This window comes from Bos javanicus, chromosome 9 (genome assembly GCF_032452875.1).
Source record: "Bos javanicus breed banteng chromosome 9, ARS-OSU_banteng_1.0, whole genome shotgun sequence".
NCBI lineage: Eukaryota > Metazoa > Chordata > Mammalia > Artiodactyla > Bovidae > Bos > Bos javanicus.
The window spans coordinates 81612305-81632025 of NC_083876.1; the positions used below are offsets into that span (position 1 = coordinate 81612305).

The 19721-nt window shown below is 41.9% G+C and overlaps 1 protein-coding gene across 4 annotated transcripts in view; it reads left to right on the forward strand.

The window, feature by feature from the left end:
- Positions 1 to 4709: 4709 nt before the first annotated feature.
- The window catches only part of UTRN (utrophin), a 555367-nt gene continuing 540355 nt past the window's right edge, over positions 4710 to 19721 (forward strand). For 2 of the 4 annotated variants that reach the window (XM_061428216.1, XM_061428219.1), the window contains exons 1-2: positions 5640 to 5868; positions 11025 to 11187. In XM_061428216.1, coding sequence (XP_061284200.1) covers positions 11109 to 11187 — 79 coding nt within the window. In that variant the 5' untranslated portion in view covers positions 5640 to 5868; positions 11025 to 11108. Of the gene's footprint in view, positions 5136 to 5639; positions 5874 to 11024; positions 11188 to 19721 lie in introns of those variants that run through there. The other 2 variants (XM_061428217.1, XM_061428218.1) reach the window with 2 other exon arrangements.

The window sequence follows — 19721 nt, forward strand, 5'->3', positions numbered from 1 at the left end:
GTCCTGAATATTCACTGGAAGGACTGATGCTGGAGCTGAAGCTCCAATACTTTGGCCACCTGATGCGAAAAACTGACTCATTTGAAAACACCCTGATGCTGGGAAAGATTGAGGGCAGGAGGAGAAGGGGACGATAGAGGATGAGGTGGTTGGGTGGCATCACTAACTTGATGGACAAGAGTTTGAGTAAGGTCCTGGAGTTGGTGAAGAACAGGGAAGGCTGGTATGCTGCAGTCCACGGGGTCACAAACATTTGGACACGACTGAGGGACTGAACTGAACTGATGATAACTCCAGTTTTCTGGTTGTCAGTGGGCAGGCACACAGAGAAGGAGCTGGTGTGCATTTACACCTTCCACTCTCTGCTCCCCTTCCTTCTGCTTCGGAGCCTCCTTTATTCTCTCCTTTTTTATCAGTTGCTCTTTCCTCCCCAACAGCTTAGTCCTTTTATTTTATCCTTAGTTTCCCTGGACCTGGCATTTCAGCATGCGTACCCTCCAGGGTCCTGTCCTCTCTGCTCTCACACCATCAGACTTTTCCTTGCAGATCATCCAGGCAGGCTTTGAACCACAGAGCAGGTGGAATTGCCCAGATGGCTCCTGAGGTGTGAATGACTTCTGGTAATCTCAAGAGTGATCTACAACTGAACGAAACACTTGAATATGAAGTGTTAAGGCTAATTGTGGGTATTTTGAAATTATGATTGATCCAGTATGGATTTTTTTCCTTGTAGGGCAATTTCTAGACCCATTCAATCATCCAGAATGGCCTATTTGAGGCCAACCCCTTAGGGAACAGTGGCTCAAAGTGTGATTCCCCAACCATCGTGATCTAACCTCATGGGTTGTTAATTAAAACTGCAGCTTCCTGGGCCTCACCAGACCAGTATATCAGAATTTCTCACAGCTGGCAGACAATCTGAATTCAAAATATGCTCCTTGGCAATTTTTAAATTCACTAAATTGTGAGAAACTCTGCCATTGTGCTAATTATCATCTAAAAATCATTATCCTCTAAAAATCCATTATAATTTCCCCTCTTTATATCACAAAGAATTTTATTTATATGTACCTTTAACTTGTGCAAGTGTTAGATATTAGATATTAGACTGAAGAATTTAGCAAAAATATTCAGCAAATATTCTAATATCTATTATACATAAGTCATAGAGCTATACTCTCTTGACTTGAAAAAGATAAGGTGAATTCTCCAGCCTATGTCCCTCTTTTAAATGCTTCCATGTTGGGGGACTGATTCATAGTCAACACAAAGGAAAAAGTTGAAGGAGCACCTTGCTTTAAAAAACAATTATTTATTTTAAATTAAAGGATATTTGCTTTATAATACTGTCTTGGTTTCTGCCACACATCAGCATGAGTCAGCCATAGGTACATACATGTCCCTTCCCTCTTGAATCTCACTCCTACCTCCCACCCCATCCCACCCCTCTAGGTTGTCACAGAGCCCTGGTTTGAGTTCCCTGAGTCACACAGCAAATTCCCACTGGCTACCTATTTTACACATGTTAGTGCATGGGTTTTGTGCTACTCTCTCCATTCATCCCACCCTCTCCTTTCCTGTCACCCCCATGTCCGTAAGTCTGTTCTGTCTGCATCTCCATTGCTGCCCAGCAAATAGGTTCATCAGTATCATCTTTCTAGATTCCATATATATATAACGGAATATTACGCAACACCTTGCTTTTTAATACATTGTGTGTTTCACGATGCTTCTATTGTTCAGAGAGGATATGCATTTAAAGTTTAGTTGGAAAGTTTTCTTTTTGGCTCTTATGTTAGTATGCAGTTTCCTATATATGAACCATATCTATGTAGAATCATGTCTCTTGATATTATATATACCTGCTGCTGCTCCTGCTGCTGCTAAGTCGCTTCAGTCGTGTCCGACTCTGTGCAACCCCATAGACGGCAGCCCACCAGGCTCCCCCGTCCCTGGGATTCTCCAGGCAAGAACACTGGAGTGGGTTGCCATTTCCTTCTCCAATGCATGAAAGTGAAGTCGCTCAGTCGTGTCCGACTCTTAGAGACCCCATGGAGTGCTGGAGTGGGTTGCCATTGCCTTCTCCATTATATATACCTACATATGCATATATCTTTATATAGAAATCTATCCACTACTCATATCATCATATTTTCTCCTATGTCAAGGACTTTATCCCCGAGACATCAGTTCAGTTTTCTTGAATTTTCATGTTCTCTGGTGACTGTGGGGCAATTCAGAGTTTGAATTAATGACAAACACGGGCCACATTCCTATCACTTTTTCTGAATGTTCTACATCCACTTTGGGGTTGAGGGGACAAAACCCCATTATAGGCTACTGTCCCTGTTGCATGGACTGCAGCTGGAATAATGTTGATTGCAGGTGCACTAACTGCTATCTACGTCCTGGTGGTCTGTCTCCACTTTCCCCTCAACTCCATTCTCAAGGTCACACTGGCTGCTGTATGGAGAGGTAGTCCTCTGAGGACAAAGTCTCCAACCAACTGTGGTTTCTCTACTTACCAAGCAAATAGGGAGCAGGACCAGAGTGGGACGACTGGGTTATGCCATCAGCAGCAAGTTCTTTGGCCTCCATCGCAAAGAAAATCGGTGTCTGGGTGAGAGAAGGGCTAGAAACAGGCAGGGCACAGGTCCCAGGGAAGACACTGGAAACCCCTGAAGCTGGATGTGGCTGGAGTTGGTCTCATACAGGTGGTGCCTACTGGTCCCTGTGTCCCCTTCCTTAGGGTTTTCTGGGAAACTTAACTAAACATCCCTCAGAGCTTGAAATCTCAGAAATTCTAGGTTCCCAAATGACTGTTTTTCTTCAAAATTTTGAGTTTAATAAATTAATCTTTGTGTAGCATTTTGCAATTTACAAATTGCTTTTCACGTACATAATTTTGAGTAATGAAATCCTCAAACATTCCCAAGTGGTTTTATTTTAAACAAGGAGGTTTGAGTTTCCATTAACTCCACCAAGTCACAGTGCATGGCAAGTAGCTTTAAGAGCTTGTAGAATTATCAGTTAAAAGAAGCCCCAGTCTCCTGTGATATAGCCCGACTCAGAAAGCATTTGATCTATCCTTTTCTTATAGCACTTATCGCTGATCTTGTATATTTTTATTTTTTTACTTGCCTTATCTCACTTAGTAGATTTGAAATTCTTTAAAGCAACATCTCTGCCAGATTTATCTGTGTATTTTTCATAGCACCAGTGAACCTGGCAGGCCCCAAATTGATGTTTGTAAAATGAATGAATGAATGAAAGCAGATGATTAATTATACTTATTTCCTATTAATATTCTGGATTTTATTTGGCTTATGTGAAGAAACTCTACATAAAGGAAGGAGTCTAAGCTAGAGATTTTATAAGGAATACTATGTTTCAGAATGCAACCCCCTCCAGGCCACCCTCAGACCTTTTACTCTGTAACTAATAAAAGACTAGTGAGTTCTTTCTGAAAAAACTGTTTAAGGCCCCTAGCGTTTGTCTTTACTAACTCATAAGTTGTTAACTCTCAAATATTAAACCAGCAACAAACCAGAGTTCCTTTTCTCATTGTTTATAGGAACTAGGAATTTAGGTTGCTGGTTTTTTTTTTTCCCCTCCAAGTGTATTGATCATGTGAGAGAAACACAGGAACACACTGGGAATGGAATATGTAAATTTAAAAAATGCATACACAGCACAAAGGCATTTCTTACCAGATATTATTTTGACCAGCACCTTAGCCTTGAAATAGACTCTGTAACAGATGTTTTAGTGTGTATGTATAGTGGAAAAATGGAAAAATAAGATCAGCGCAAACACTATTTGTATATATGTATGAACGAATGTAAAACGAAATTGTCAAGTTTTTCTTAATATTAAAAACGACACCAAGAAAATTATATTAAATAAATATACCCTTGGAACTAGGACCAAAAATTTGACAACGTCAACACACTGAGATGGGGCGAGTGGAGGGGCAAATGAGAATTTATTTCTCAAAGGAGGAAAACGAGACCGGGTTGGCCTGGGGTGGGTGTGACTCACATTTTCGGTTAATCTGAATAAACGGGACCGTGGCAGCACCAGGCATCCATGCTAGCTCCGGGCTCTCGGCACGCACCGTCCGCTCCGGGTGCGCCGCTCCAGGCCAGCCGAGTGCCAGCCCGGCTGCTGCCCGCGGGGAGGGAGCGCGGGGCGGGCGCTGATTGACGGGGCGCGCGGTCAGGTGACCCAGGGCGCCACGTTCCCCGGAGCCCAGCCTGCGGTGGCCGCCTGGACCGGGCCGGGGCCGAACCCGGAGCCGAGAACACCTGATCTCCCGGAACAAAGTTGCCGGCCCTGTGGCAGCCGGGACGGGAGAGCCGAGGGGCAGCCGGACCTGCTCGGCGCCCCTCTACTGGGGAGGACGAACCCGTGTGCCGGGACCGGAGCCGGTTCCCAGGAGGGCGGCGGCGCGCACCCCGCGGTCCTCCGCCCTCCCCGGCCTCCGGCGCTCCTTTCCCCGCTTCAACAAAGGGGCCGGCCGGCGGGCGGGTGAGGGGAGGAGGAGGAGCCGGGGGCGCGAGCCGCCGGCGCACGAAGTTGTGGAGTCGCCTTTCCTCGGAGGAGGGGAGCGGGCGGCCGCAGCGGCCCGCGGGCTTTCTCCCGCCGAGGGGCGAGGAGGAGCCTCCGGCTCCCGAAGCCGATTGGGGAATCTCGGGGAGCTGTGCCCCCCCACCCTCCGCCACCCTCCTTCGGGGTCATTTCTGCAGACGGAAAACTCTCCAGTGTTTGGCAAACTTGGTGCCTGTGCGCCCGTTCCAGGTTTGCACTGGGACTGTTTTGTTTTTGGAGGAACTACGGGGCAGGAAGATTGCACAAGTTAGGGGCGTTTACAATCGAGTGTCAAAAAGAAAAAATTTTTTTTTTCTTTCGGATCTGGTCTGGTTTTCCATATTTCCTTAAAAAAACAAAACAAACAAACCAAAAAAAAAAAATATATATATATATATATATATATATATATATACCGCACCACAAAGCCCACGTTTGCACACACACCGCGATTACTACGCCTGAAACACATCCGAGGAGGCCCGGGCCGGCTTGGGACTCGGCGGCGGCGGGCGGGCGAGGCAGCCCGCGGGGCATGGGAGCAGGTAAGTCCATGCATTATTGAGCCTCGGGCCGGGTAATGTGACCACAGCCCCGGGACACGGGACGTAGGCTGCGGGGAGGATGGAGTTTTCAGCGGCTCCTGTGCCCAGGATCAGCACAGGATCCCGAGCTCCTTCTCAAGGCTGAGCCTAAGATGTAACCAACTTTTGCGTGCACTTTCCTTGGAACCTCAGTTCAGCTCCCCGCCCCGGGACAGGGAATGCCAGAAACGTGGGGGAGAGCTCGGGCTCGGAAGTCCTCGGAATCCGTGTAGTATTTCCTAACGACCCGAACTCCTTCGACTGGTTCTGGGCAGCCTCTTGACTCCCTGAATTTTTTCTCCTGGCTAGGGTGAGAGGGTCGTTCCTCCATGCGCTCTGGGCCAGTGATCTCCAAGAGGGGACGTGGCTTCCTAGGAGGGCCTGTCGCGCGCGCGCGCGCGCACACACACACACACACACACACACACGCGCGCGCGCGCACACACACACACACACACACACACACACACACCCCTCAGCCCCGGGAAGGCGGGGCCCCGGAGGTGTCCGCCAGGACCGGGTGGGGAGACGTTCCCAGCCATCCGCCTGGCAGGAAACGTGCTCGACCTCCAGGCCGTTGCTGCTCCCGAGGGTGGGGCTTTGGTGAGGTGACAAGGAGCGCTCAGTCGGTGCGTAGTCCCGCGCGATTGCCTCTTCTGGGGTCCCGGATCCTTGGCATCTCTTGCGGCAATTGGTAAGGTAATTCATGTCCTTGTGTGGCTTGGGGTGCGAGGCACTGGTTGCTCAAGGCCCCTTTAGGAAAGCGACACAGCACAAATTTTACGCTGTGCAACTTTTAGAAGGCACGCTGTTAAAAGTGGATTTTTTTTTTTTTTTTAAAGCCAAGCCCCAGATTACGAAAGGGAGTGACTCCAGGGTTGAGAGTGTGCCCGACTTGCAGAAGCCAGAGGACTCACACTTTGTTTTCCACTGAACTGGGGAGCCCGGGTCTAACCTGGGTCTAACTGCTCCCCCGCGCCAGGCATGCCCCGGGGAGAGTCTCCTCTTTGCCAGCTCCCAGGTGACCTGGGTTACCAGGGCCTCGCGGGTTGTAACCCCTTGTGGGGGAGTGAACCGAGTTCTGGGAAGCCCGGATCCTCTGGGTCCGGGCGGGAGCTTTGTGCTCCTGGGAACCCGGCAGTAGCCCCATCTATTCCCTTGTAACCTGCATGGGCCTCGGGAGTCGGGTGGGCGCTCCTGGGCTGGTTGCTAGTGGACCAGAGGACCCGGGAATCAGGCGACAGCTGCAGGAATGCGGAGCACCTGGGTGCTTCGGCTTCCAGAGCACCGGGGGGCGAGGGCCATGGTTTACGCGGAGTCATTCCCCGCCCCCTGGACCAGTTTCTGAGACCGAGAAGACTGCGCTTTAACTCTCCTTCAGGTGTTTGTTTACCTGAAATTGATTGCCCCCGTAAATGGCATTAACCACAACAGTATGAACTTCCCTTGGAGCGCTTCCGAGAATGAATGGCAATTCTTGGCACTGGGCGGTGTCTTTTACTAAGTTTCACACTGAGCCTCAAACTCTGGCCCCCGGGCTTTCCTTTGCACTATCTCTGGCATTCTTAGGATTATGTAAACGAATGAGTACTTTTTGCCCAAGGACCTACAGCATATTTCCATCATAATTGTACATTGTTAAACATGTTTGTATTTTTACATCTTGTAATTTCCAAATTAAAAAATAAAAAATTAAAGCATGAGTTTTGCCTGTTAAGGCCATCCCCCGTCCTTTTAACCCAGGCTTATTGTGGTGGCTTCTGGTTCCCTATGACAGCCAGAGAAGTTTTGAAGAAGGAACTGGATGTAGAGTTGAGGGTATTGGTTTCAGTGAGAAAGAGCTGGCTAAACTTTGCAGCACTTCATTTTGGGGAAACAGAACTTAGAGCAGAGGTAACAATAAATTATAATTATAAAGCAATATCTCTTTCTTTTATTCGGTTTGTCACCTACCTTGGTGTGGAAGATGGTGGTGTTTCCATAGTATATATGTGGAAGTGGAGGGTCGCACAGAGGCACCTTGTGATGAAACTTTGATCCTGTCTTCCGGCAACCAATAATGACTTGCTGCCAGATGTTACTCAACTTGGAGACCCCTGCCAATTAGTGGCACAAAGTATCAGTCAGTGGCTATGTCACTGTTAAAATGGTCATTTGCAGTTCTCCCAAGTTGCCCAGGCTTTCCTTGTCCTCTGATCCCCCTTACTGCTGAATCTGTGTAGCCTATAAAGGATTTTGATTATCAAGAGAAAATCTGAGATTATCTTAAGGAGCTGGCAAAGTAGAACTTTATGATGAAGGAATATTAATGTGCAAATGAAACACAGTTGTGTGCAAGCAGTTTACTTTTCTCTTTTGTGGAATGGGAAAAATCTTTTGAAGACCTTGGCTAAGACCACTTATGAAAGAGAGAATTAGAAATGTATTTTAAAGGACATAATTAGTTGCTTTCCAGTAAAGAGAATTTTTTGTTGGGAAAAGCTGATTTTCATAGTAAAATTTTATGTGTATTCTTCTGAACAAAATTTTTGGTACTTGAATGTAATAAAATAGATTTAAGAATTTAGCAAATCTTTAGCAGGTATTTAACCCCCAAAAGGAACCTAATTACATAGTAATCCATAAAGTGCAATAGTAGTGGACAGTATAAAAAGTGAGAAATGTTTTTATACTCTCACAAAATCTCTCAGATTCAGGCTGATGATCCAATTCATGTATTTCTCCCTTTTGGAGAGGAAATTGTTCCTAAAGCTTTAGTAGTTCATCAGTTTTCATCTGCCTCAAACACTTTAACATTTAAAATCTTTTTTAAGGGAACTTTGACCTCTTTATTATTAGAACATACCCTTTCCTAACTACTAAGGAAAAGAAATTTTACATTTTATGTATTTATATTGTTATGAAATATATCATAAAACAATATGATGTGTCTTTGAATGTTGTATATTGTAAACATAATATGTAAGAACTTCTAAATAGTGAATGAGTGAAGTCGCTCAGTCGTGTCCGACTATTTGAGACCCCATGGACTGTAGCCTGGTACCAGCCTCCTCCCTCCATGGGATTTTCTAGGCAAGAGTACTGGAATGAGTTGCCATTTCCTTCTCCAGGAGATCTTCCCAACCCAGGGATCGAACCTGGGTCTCCCGCATTTCGGGCAGACACTTTACCGTCTGAGCCACCAGGGAAGCAAATAGTGAATAGATATGTAAAATGAACTATATTACAAAATAGTAATGGCATATTATGTATCCTTGAATTAAATAATTGAGTTGTCTAATCCTCAGTTCAGCTCAGTTCAGTCGCTCAGTCATGTCCAACTCTTTGCGACCCCATGAATCTCAGCACGACAGGCCTCCCTGTCCATCACTAACTCCCGGAGTTCACTGAGACTCAGGTCCGTTGAGTTGGTGATGCCATCCAGCCATCTTCATCCTCTGTTGTCCCCTTCTCCTCCTGCCCCCAATCCCTCCCAGCATCAGAGTCTTTTCCAGTGAGTCAACTCTTCGCATGAAGTGGCCAAAGTACTGGAGTTTCAGCTTTAGCATCATTCCTTCCAAAGAAATCCCAGGACTGGTCTCCTTTAGAATGGACTGGTTGGATCTCCTTGTAGTCCAAGGGACTCTCGAATCTTCTCCAACACCACAGTTCAAAAGCATCAATTCTTCAGCGTCAGCCTTCTTCACAGTCCAACTCTCACATCCATACATTACCACAGGAAAAACCATAGCCTTGACTAGACGGACCTATGTTGGCAAAGTAATGTCTCTGCTTTTGAATATGCTATCTAGGCTGGTCATAACTTTCCTTCCAAGGAGTAAGCGTCTTTTAATTTCATGGCTGCAGTCACCATCTGCAGTTGACCTTGGAGCCCCAAAAAATAAAGTCAGCCACTATTTCCACTGTTTCCCCATCTATTTCCCATGAAGTGATGGGACCGGATGCCATGATCTTCATTTTCTGAATGTTGAGCTTTAAGCCAACTTTTTCACTCTCCTCTTTCACTTTCATCAAGAGGCTTTTTAGTTCCTCTTCACTTTCTGCCATAAGGGTGGTGTCATCTGCATATCTGAGGTCGTTGATATTTCTCCCGGCAATCTTGATTCCAGCTTGTGCTTCTTCCAGCCCAGCGTTTCTCATGATGTACTCTGCATATAAGTTAAATAAGCAGGGTGACAATATACAGCCTTGACGTACTCCTTTGTCTAATCCTAGCTAACAATAAACTCTTGTTTTGATATCTATTATAATATGTGAATTAATGTCTATTATTGTAGATTAATATTGGGATGTCTTGACTGTTATTTTCCCAATTAAATGATTGATTTATTTAGCTGGCATTTGGGGTGCTCATAAGAGGATGTTAGGATATAGCCAAGTTGCTGAACATAAACTTGAATTCTATTTGGGTTGCTTGGCATTGTGTTCCAGAAAGTTCTAAGGCAGTGCATGTCTCATTGATGACATTTTAAAAGAAAAGTGGTAGTGCAGGGTAGAATCCTCGATTCTGTAAATTCTCAACATGCCTCGACTCATTAATTACTAAAAGATTAAAATTATTTTGAGTGATGTCTGTTCTCAGGAGAATTCACATGATGTGTTTTCCAGAAAAAAATCTGTGTCAATGGATATAACATGTAACTCTCCAGATTTACATATAATCTGGACCGTTCCTGAGATCAGACTTTTTGGTTATCTCCACTTGTATATCTCAAACTCCAGCAATCCAAATCACACTACTTATTTCTTCCTTCAGACACTCATGCTCCAGTGACTCAATTGCCCAAGCCAAAATTGGGCAGTCATTTTGTTGCCTCAGTATCCTGAAACTCTCATATCCAGTCAGTTCCCAAATCCTATTGGCCTTCATTTAATATCTAATAGCCCACATGTCCACCCACTTCTTTCAATCTACGCTTATTTAGGTCACAATCGTATGTTGCTTCCCAGCTCAAAATCATCTGCTATTTTCCTACTGCTCTTTGGAGAAGTACCAAAATCATGTACAGGCTGTATTCACAGCCCTGTTCCTGGTCCTGTCTGTTACCTCACCTAGTTCAACAAATCCCTCTCCTCTTAGGCTCCAAAAGCACTGGCCTATGCTCAGATTTTTGAATGTTCTTTGATGCTTCCTGTCATGTTACATGGGAGATTCTTACCTTTTTTCTCTTCCCATCTCTCATCCTTGAAGGCTTGGCTCAAATGTCACATCTTCAAGAAAGCCTTCTTTAATTGCCCAGAGCAGGTCAGATTCGTCTCTGCAGTATGCTCATATTACTCTATGCTTCTCCTTTGTACTTTTGTAACATATTAGTAGTATAATGAAACACTCCATTATATAATTAATTGCTTGGTGTCTGTGGATTTCAAACTAGTATAGGTTTTGTCTCTTTGATAGTCATATTTCCATTGCCCAGATCAGTGCATTATATATGAAAGTGAAAGTGTTAGTTGCTCAGTCATGTCCGACTCTTTGCAACCCCATGGACTTTAGTCCACCAGGCTCCTCTGTCCATGGGATTCTCCAGGCAAGGATACTGGAGTGGATTGTCATGCCCTTCTCCAGGGGATCTTCCTGACCTAGGGATTGAATCCTAGACCCCTGCGTCTCCTGCAATGGCAGGTGGATTCTTTACCACTGAGCCACCAGGAAGCCCATATATAATGTATATACATATATTTTAATATTTATAGTCATATATATTATACAGCTCTGATATATATTATGGTTATATGTTACATCTATATGAAATATGTTATATATAATATGTCAGCATGTATTAATATATTACAACATATTAATATAGTCTTGTATATTTTTTAAAATCTATGTTTTCCCTTTCTCTTTAGGTATTGATGTTGATAATTATAGAAAATTGAGTCGTTAAAAGAGGATCTTGTCAAGCCTTTGGATTATATTGAAACACAACTAAGATGGCGAAGTATGGAGAACATGAGGCCAGAGCAGACGATGGGCAGAATGAGTTCAGCGACATCATTAAGTCCAGATCTGGTAAGTAATGGAAGCTTCAGAAAATGGCTGATTTTTGTTCATAAGCTACTTAGAAGACATGAGATTTTGTTTGTTTTGTACTGTTCTTATGAGACAAACTTCTTTTGAGAAACAGAAATCTGACAAATGACTATTACACTGTAAAAGGTAATACAATATCTCTGTGTGTGCTGTGCTTAGTCGCTTAGTTGTGTCCAACTCTTTGCAACCCCATGGACTGTAGCCTGCCAGGCTCCTCTGTCCATGGGGATTCTCTAGGCAGGAATGCTGGAGTGGGCTGCCATGTCCTTCTTGATATCTCTGTGTATTCTGTCTTAATTTCTCAATCCATCTTGGTCTCCTGGTATGTTGATTGGCATTGCTTGGTGAAACTGCTACCTGTTAGCTGATTGCTGTTCATTTATAAGAAACCTCTTGAACATAAAAATGCAGCTTAAAAAATGATTCTTTAGGTAAGAAATGGTGTGGTTTCAGATGGGGTGGGTAGTCCTCTTGAGATTTGCTTTCATACACCCTCTCCCCCATCCCATTTCTATCCAGTGCTAGGCCAACAGGTGTTCTTCTACCTCTGTTTCCCTTTTCGAAGCATCTTATAAACCTCTCAAGGTACAGTTTTACCTAGGTTATCTAGGAAACCAGATTAAGACAGATGAATGGTTTTCATTGAAGATTTAAATTGATTATGTAAGGATATCACTCCCTCCCCCAGTCTTTTTATATAACCAAGTACTTTACCACTCTGGCTGTATAACTGAATCAACTGGGGAGGGTTTGTTTTTATTTTTTTTAATACAGAGAAATTGGCTCCACTCCAGACCTACTAAGTAAAAATTTCGGTATTTTTAAAAAGCAACAAATATGAGTCTGAGATAGACTCTATGGGGGGATATTTTTGAGCAGCCAGGACCTGAGTTTTGAAAATTACACAGAACTTCACCCGGAGTGTGAACACTATACTTAAGTAACTTTGAGAGTTAGTTTGGGCTATAAACTTAATACCCAGTGTCACTTTAAAACCAAAAAAGGAACCTCATGTCTGTTTTTGCTATGTGAACCATCTTTATATTATGTTAGAAGGTTGCTTTTTATTGTATGAATCTGTAGAAATATGCACTGAAAATAGGCTCTAAATTAATAGAGATGAGGGTTTCTCTGGTGGTTCAGATGGTAAAGAATCTGCCTGCATGGGAGACCCGGCTTTGATCTCTGGGTCAGGAAGATCCCCCAGAGAAGGGAATGGTAACCCACTCCAGTGTTCTAGCCTAGAGAATTCCATGGACAGAGGAGCCTGGTGAGCTACAGTTCATGGGGTCACAAAGAGTTGGACATGACTGATCTACTGACACACACACATTTAAGGTATATTTCCCTTCATGGCCCTGGTGTTGGTTGATTGGTAAAGATTGGTTATTACAGTCTTGGCTCTAAATGTGTAGCCACTACTGTGTAGTTTGAAGGATCTTTTCGGGGGGTACAGCTTAACATCCTATTTTAAAGTATGTTCCGAGAAAGTTTAATGCCCCCTAAAATCTGTCTTGATTTAAATGCTTTACTTGTATAAAGTACTGTGTTGATGTAAGGGATTACTAATATCTTCTAAACAGTACAGAATGTATGTCCAGAAAAATATAGATGTTAACAAGGAGGAAGATGACAGTGAGACAATTTAATGTATCCATGCTTGTCATGTTCTATAAATTGTGAGGAGTTATGTTCTTAAATAGTTTTCTGAGTCAACCTCCATTATGGTAAGACCTTTGATATTTATAACTGTGTACTTTAACCATGTCCATAAAAAAGTAATTATATAAGTTTAAAAATACTCATTATATATGATGAGTACACATAACTTTTAAACTACTCTTTAAATTAAAAATGATCATTTCTGGGACTTCCCTGGTGGTCCAGTGGTTAAGAATCTGCTTTGCAATGCAGACGACTCAGGTTCAACCTCTGGTCAGGGAACTTAAATCCCACATTCCTTGGGGCCCAAGCACAGTATCAAAAGATCTTGTGTACAGCAACTAAGATCTGAGGCAGCCAAATAAATTAAAAAATAATAAGTTAAAAAAAAATAAAATAAAAATGACCATTTCAAAAGACTGACTATTCTCATATACTACTGGGGACAGTTGGGTTGAACTTATTATATTTTTAACATAGGCATTCCAATTGGCTCAGTACCTCTATTTTTGGAGTTTTGTTCCTAGGGAAGATACAGAAATATACAAGCAAAAAGTTGATCATAGCATTTTTATTATAGAAAAAAAATTAGAAATACCATAAAAATCCAATACTGAGGGTTGATAAAATCATAATTTACCAAAACTTTTGAAATAAGCGTAAATTCTAATATATAAGTTAAAAAAGAATGTGATAGGCAAATAACTTTAGGAAACAATGATTAGCCTATGCTGTTCCTTAAGTGTAGGGCACTTGACTAAATCATATAGAATCTCAGTGGAGCTAATTAAGGTGTATTCATAAAGTAAAGATTATACATTCATAAAAATGTTAATGAATATGTATATATATGAACATAGAAACATGTTCTTGATGTTGTTATATAAAAATTATGTCCAATATAAAGTCATTTATGTGAAAAAAATTTTTTTTCCAATAAAGTTCAATAGAATGTACATGAAAATGTTAATGGTGGTCATCCTTGTATTTGGGGATTATTATTTTTCTCTTTTTTACTCATATGCACGTTAAAGGCTTTTCAATGAGCCTGTATTACTTCTTTTTTTTTTTTTTTGTATTACTTCTTAAAGTATTTCTAAAGTATTCTTAAAAATCTCAAATTGCTTCAAGTGTTTTAATGCCAAGGTGATGACTGTTACTTTCTTTTTTATTTTTGATGGCTCCTACTTCAAAAAGCATTGAAAATTTAGCTGTTGCATAGCTGAGATCTGAATCACATTCTTTTGGCTGGATTATGTTGCAAAAGGCAGTAGATAAATTTGGATTTGAATGGGCCTGTTAATGTCAATCTTGCTTTCTGTAAGTCAAAGGAATCATATACATATAATTCATATTCTCCTATAGGAGAATTTTGATTCAAATCTATTCTGTGTTTTTACCTTTTGAGGGTCTAGTTATGGTGGAGGGGATAGAGATTGGGGTAGGGAAGACCTGATGCTGAGATTATACTGATAAACTTTTGTCTTGGTTCGTGAAGATTTATCTTGTTCCTCCTCAAATCCTTAAGTTTGAACAGTCTAAAAGCCTGGCTTAAGTATTGGTGCATTTTATATTAAGGTATTAAGATTGTTTATATTGCCCTCATTCAATATTAATTTGCTTTATGCAGTGTATGAGGTTTAATAATTTTTAAAGTAATTTCTACCAACTAAACAGAAATCTGAAATATCAAGAGTAGGTGATGAAATATTTCATGAATATAAAAATCATGTATTTTTAAATGATTGTAATACATTTGTCTTGGATTTGAGTGAATTTTAGAAAAGAACTTGAAAGAATATGATCTTTAATGATTCAGGGCTTGGGGTTGGGTAAAAATAAATCTTTCCCTAACTTAAAGACATGCAAGACAAATTTGTCTGTCATTAATCAGTACATCTTTGATAGCCGGAATTAGTGAGCTTCAGAAAGTTTTACAGTTTATTACATATTTTGAGAGTAGATCAAGAGTAAGATTTTTTTTTTTTTTTAAGTGAAATATATTATCAATGGAGTCTGTGGTGTGTAAACTTCTGCTTGGAACATTTTAAACATGAATTAATAAAGTGGTTTGAGATATGTGTAAAATCAAAGAATAGACTCACTGCTATTTTATTCTATCAATACTGACACTTTAATGCCACTAACATAGAATAAGTCAACCTTTTCTGTTCTTCTCAATGCTGTTCTGGTAAGTTTTAGCTCAAAGCCCCATAAAGAGGGTAGACCTCAGGGCTAAAGACTGTGCCAACTAGCTCTTTGTGGGGATTTTGACTAGTAGGGATTAGAATCATAGATTTTCACATGGGAAGGGGCCATTTGTTGAATGAATTAGTCGGTAAAACTCCTCATTGTTGTATGATTCAAAGCGTTCTTTAACAGCCTTTAGGCAGGAAGCCTGAGTGTAACATTTTTATCATTGCTTCCTTCACTTTTTCTCTTCTTGTGTAATCCTGACCTAATTGTTGATGGAACCTGAGAGGTCCTGTTGCCTGGCCATGCCCCTGTGTACCCAGCCTCTTCTTGCACACCTCTAGTGATGGGATCTCATTGATTATGATAATTCTAGCAACTGACATTTATTGAATACATACAGTGTGCAGATGTGGTGCTCAGAGTTTCATCCTCACAACGACTGTTTTACACATGACAGACATGAGCCACACAGAACTAATTTGCCAAACTGACCTTCTTTCTATTTCTGCAGTGGCCCAGCCATGCCTGGCTCAGGGCCTTTGCACATCCCTCTTTCCCTGTCTTTGCCTGATGGGCTCCTCTTATTAGGTAGATCTAGGCTTTAGTATCACCTCTGAGAAAACTTGCCTGCTGACTTTAGGAAGTAACTCTCCCAGTCATCTTTTTGTTGTTGTTGTTACTATTTATTTACAAGACTTTCCTGTCCCTCCAGTGGTTAAGAATCTGCCTTGCAGTGCAGGAATGTGGGTTGATCCCTGGTTCAGGATCTAAGGGTTTTCCCTGGTGGCTAAACCTGGTAAAGAATCCACCTGCTAATGCAGGAGATGCAGGAGATGCAGGTTCGATCCCTGAGTTGGGAGGATCCCCTGGAGAAGGAAATGGCAACCGGCTCCAGTATTCTTGCCTGGGAAATCCCACGGACAGAGGAGCCTAGCAGGCTACAGTCTGTGGTCACAAAAGAGTCAGACATGACTTAGTGACTAAACAACAACACTGGGAACTAAGGTCCCACATGCTGTGGAGCAGTTAAGCTCGACCGACACAGTAGAGTCTGGGCGATGAAAAATCCCACGTAATGCAACGAAGACCTGGCACAGTCAAATAAATAAATCTTTAATGTTGGGCTGTGCCAGGCCTTAGTTGTGGCACCAGGGATCTTCAGTCTTTGTTTCGGCATACAGAATCTTTTAGTTGTGACGTGCGGGATCTAGTTCTCCAACTAGGGATCGAACCGGGCCCCCTGCATCGGGAGTGCAGAGTCTTAGCCAGAAGACCATGAGGAAGGTCACTCCCAGTCACTTTTGACTGTATCTGTATATTTAAGTTCCCCCTATGCCCAGTCACTCTCTGGTAGTTTTCTTGTTTCTCTTTGTGTGTGTGTGTGTGTGTGTGTGTGTGTGTGTGTTAGCTTCCTTGGTAGCTGAGATAGTAAAGAATCTGCCTGGAATGCAGGAGACCCAGGTTTGATCCCTGGGTGGGAAAGATCCCCTGGAGAAGAGAATGGCTACCCACTCCAGTATTCTTGCCTGGAGAATTCCACTGACAGAGAAGCCTTACAGTCCATGCCGTCGTCAAGAGTCAGACACAACTGGGCAACTAACACCTGAACTTTTCTTTCAATGTCCTACTCAGCTTAATTCCACAAGAGCAGGGACCCATGCATCCCTGGGACTCAGCCCAGTGTCTAGCTCATAGCAGGTAAGCAATGAATGTCTATTCAATGAAAAAGGCTACGGAGTTAGAAATGTCAGAGCTGGGGTGAGAACTCAGCTGATCTGACTCCAGAAACTCTGCATTCGAACTCTGTATAGAGTACCCAGTTTCCTAATTTACCAGGTAGTTTATTTTGTTGCTGCCAGATGGTCCTTTGTTTTTTTCATGCCTAAATTAATTCCTTAGAAATTTTGCAGAGTATTAATTGTTTTGCTACATCCCTCTGCCTCTGCCTTTGTGGTTACAAAATTGGGGCCTTTGGCTGTGAGATAGAGCTGCTCCAGCCGCTGGCGGGCATCCTGTCCTGCCATGGGAAGGTCGATCACAGGAGACACGACCTGCCGCTCTCAGCCCTGATTATTGGCTCTGGTCTCTATCATTCTCTTCTAGAAGTTAGCAAAGGAAAATAGCAGAGGACTGGCAGTCCTCTGGGTGGAAGGTAGAAAAACTAATAATCTGTTTCTGACATGAATTCCCTTTTCTCTTTTCCTTTGCCTGCTGCTCAAGGCTTTTAACTGGCTGGTGAAAAAAAAAGGTACTGGATTTCAGATGAACTGCAGTCTGGCACAGTTTGAGGCCTGGTCTGATGCCTGGATGGGTATCTATGGCATTGAAAGGGTTGGTTGGGGAGGAGTCGACTGGGAGGGGAGAAAAGGGAGCCCAGTGAAATAAAAATAAAATGAATTCTTTACTATGGAATATTATACCTGGTTACATTTATAACAGGCCTGACAATGATACTGTGTTTGCATGATACTATGTTTAAACTTTCTTAAAAGATGTGGTTTTATGAAGCTGGGAGGAAGGTTACCTTATTTGTTTATCTTTTAGAAGCCTTTCTTTAGGAAAAACAGTGGTTACGTTGTATTGGTCTTCTTTATCTTTCCTTTAAAGAAATATCTGTGTGGGGAATTTTCCTAAAGAGTTTAAGGGACTGTGAAAAATAGTTTTTTTTCTCTCCCCCCGCCCCCTAGAAGCATTACTTGGCTGGAATGCCTGTGCTTTGAAGGGAGTCTTTGAGCGTGTTTGGTTTTTTTCCATGAGCCCTGGGGATTTGTGGTGAGGGACAGTGACCCTGGTGGAAATTCAACTCTAACAGAGGAGAGCAGCTATTCTTGTCATGCACATAAAATATTCTGTGTTGGTACCTCATTAGGCTGAAATAGTGCCATCATAAAAAAGATTTCTGCATTCATGTAATTCTCATGACCTGTTACTAAGGTTGGGAAAGCTGTGTAGGTGATCTGTTCTCCACAGGAAAACATAAATTTTGGAGAATGTTCTAAGCAGTAGAAGTCTTTAGTATATAGACAGAATGGAAAGCTCAGTTTTATTGAACCTTATTTGAGCCCAGATTTGAACTAGACGTTGATAGGATGATTTTCAAGAAACAAGGGAACATGCAAGATCATTGAAGCAGTTGTAAATATTAGTTAAAATTCTATTGCGAAAGAGTACTTAGGTGGTTTCACATGTACTGGTTAGATTTTTTTTTTCCTCTTTAAGCGGTTTGTGTGTGTGTGTGTGTGTGTGTGTGTGTGTGTAGGCATACATATTTACTGTTTTACTCTTTTTATTTTTTGGTGTGCTTTAATTGCTTAATAATAAATACAGTCAGTTTAGTATTTGAGAGGTGAATCGGTGTGAAACTTTAGTATATATTCACTGTCGAAATGACGGTTGTGGACTGAGAAATCTGAGCTAGACCTAGTCCTTTCCCCTTTCCTTGCTCTACCCCTGGATTTACATAGGTCAAGTGTGGGAGGCAGATCGTCCCAGGTTCCATGTAGCTCTCTGGCCTTGACATTCGTGCCTTTTCACAACCAAACACCTGAGATTTATTTATATTCTGTGAACCTTCTCTGTCAGAAGCTTGTTCTCCTAGCCTAGCCAGTAATAGGAATTGTTTGTGTGTGTGCCCTCTTGGCAGTTAAGATTAAAGTTTTAATATATATATATTATATATATACATATATGGAATTTATATATATATGGAATTTAGAAAGATGGTAACGATAACCCTGTATACGAGACAGCAAAAGAGACACTGATGTATAGAACAGGGTTATGGACTCTGTGGGAGAGGGAGAGGGTGGGAAGATTTGGGAGAATGGCATTGAAACATGTGAAATGTCATGTATGAAACGAGATGCCAGTCCAGGTTCAATGCACGATGCTGGATGCTTGGGGCTGGTGCACTGGGACGACTCAGAGGGATGGTATGGGGAAGGAGGAGGGAGGAGGGTTCAGGATGGGGAACACATGTATAATTTTTTTTTAATTAAAATTGAATAAAAAAATAATTAAAAAAAAAGAAAATAAACATATACATAAACAGAAAAAAAAAATTAAAGTTTGCATTGGCACAACCTTATACCGATTTTGAGATCTGTTCACTTAAAAAAGCAAAAAAAAAAAAAAAATCTGTTATGTTTGTCACAGTCATTAAAATCAAGGTGTAAAGCAGGAGAATAACATTTTGTAGGTGAATATTTTCGAATGAACTTTTTTTGGTGGGTGGGTGGCAGGCTAATTATTATAATTTCTGTCCAGTTCATCAATCTCAGTATTGAATTTATTGAATTATGTAACATTCTTTTTCCTGAAGATCAGAACAAAGCACATTGACAAGCACATTGATAATGACATTTCTGATAGAGCAGAGAAATCCAGTAAAAAATATGACTTTCTGTCTCTAAACTGGCACGTTAGAAAAATCCCATGATTAAAAAGATATTATCTGATGAGATCATCTTCTCTAATTCCATTGTTTGAATGTTTGCAGATTTGTCTCATGCCTTGTTCTGATTAAGATTTTGGTGTAGGATATTTATGTGAAAAAGGCTTTAATACGAATTGATTGGTTCTCTTGCTCCTTATGGGTGAGTCTTGTGATTTTCATTAGTTCAGTAATTACATAGATGTCGACATATGCTTTTATT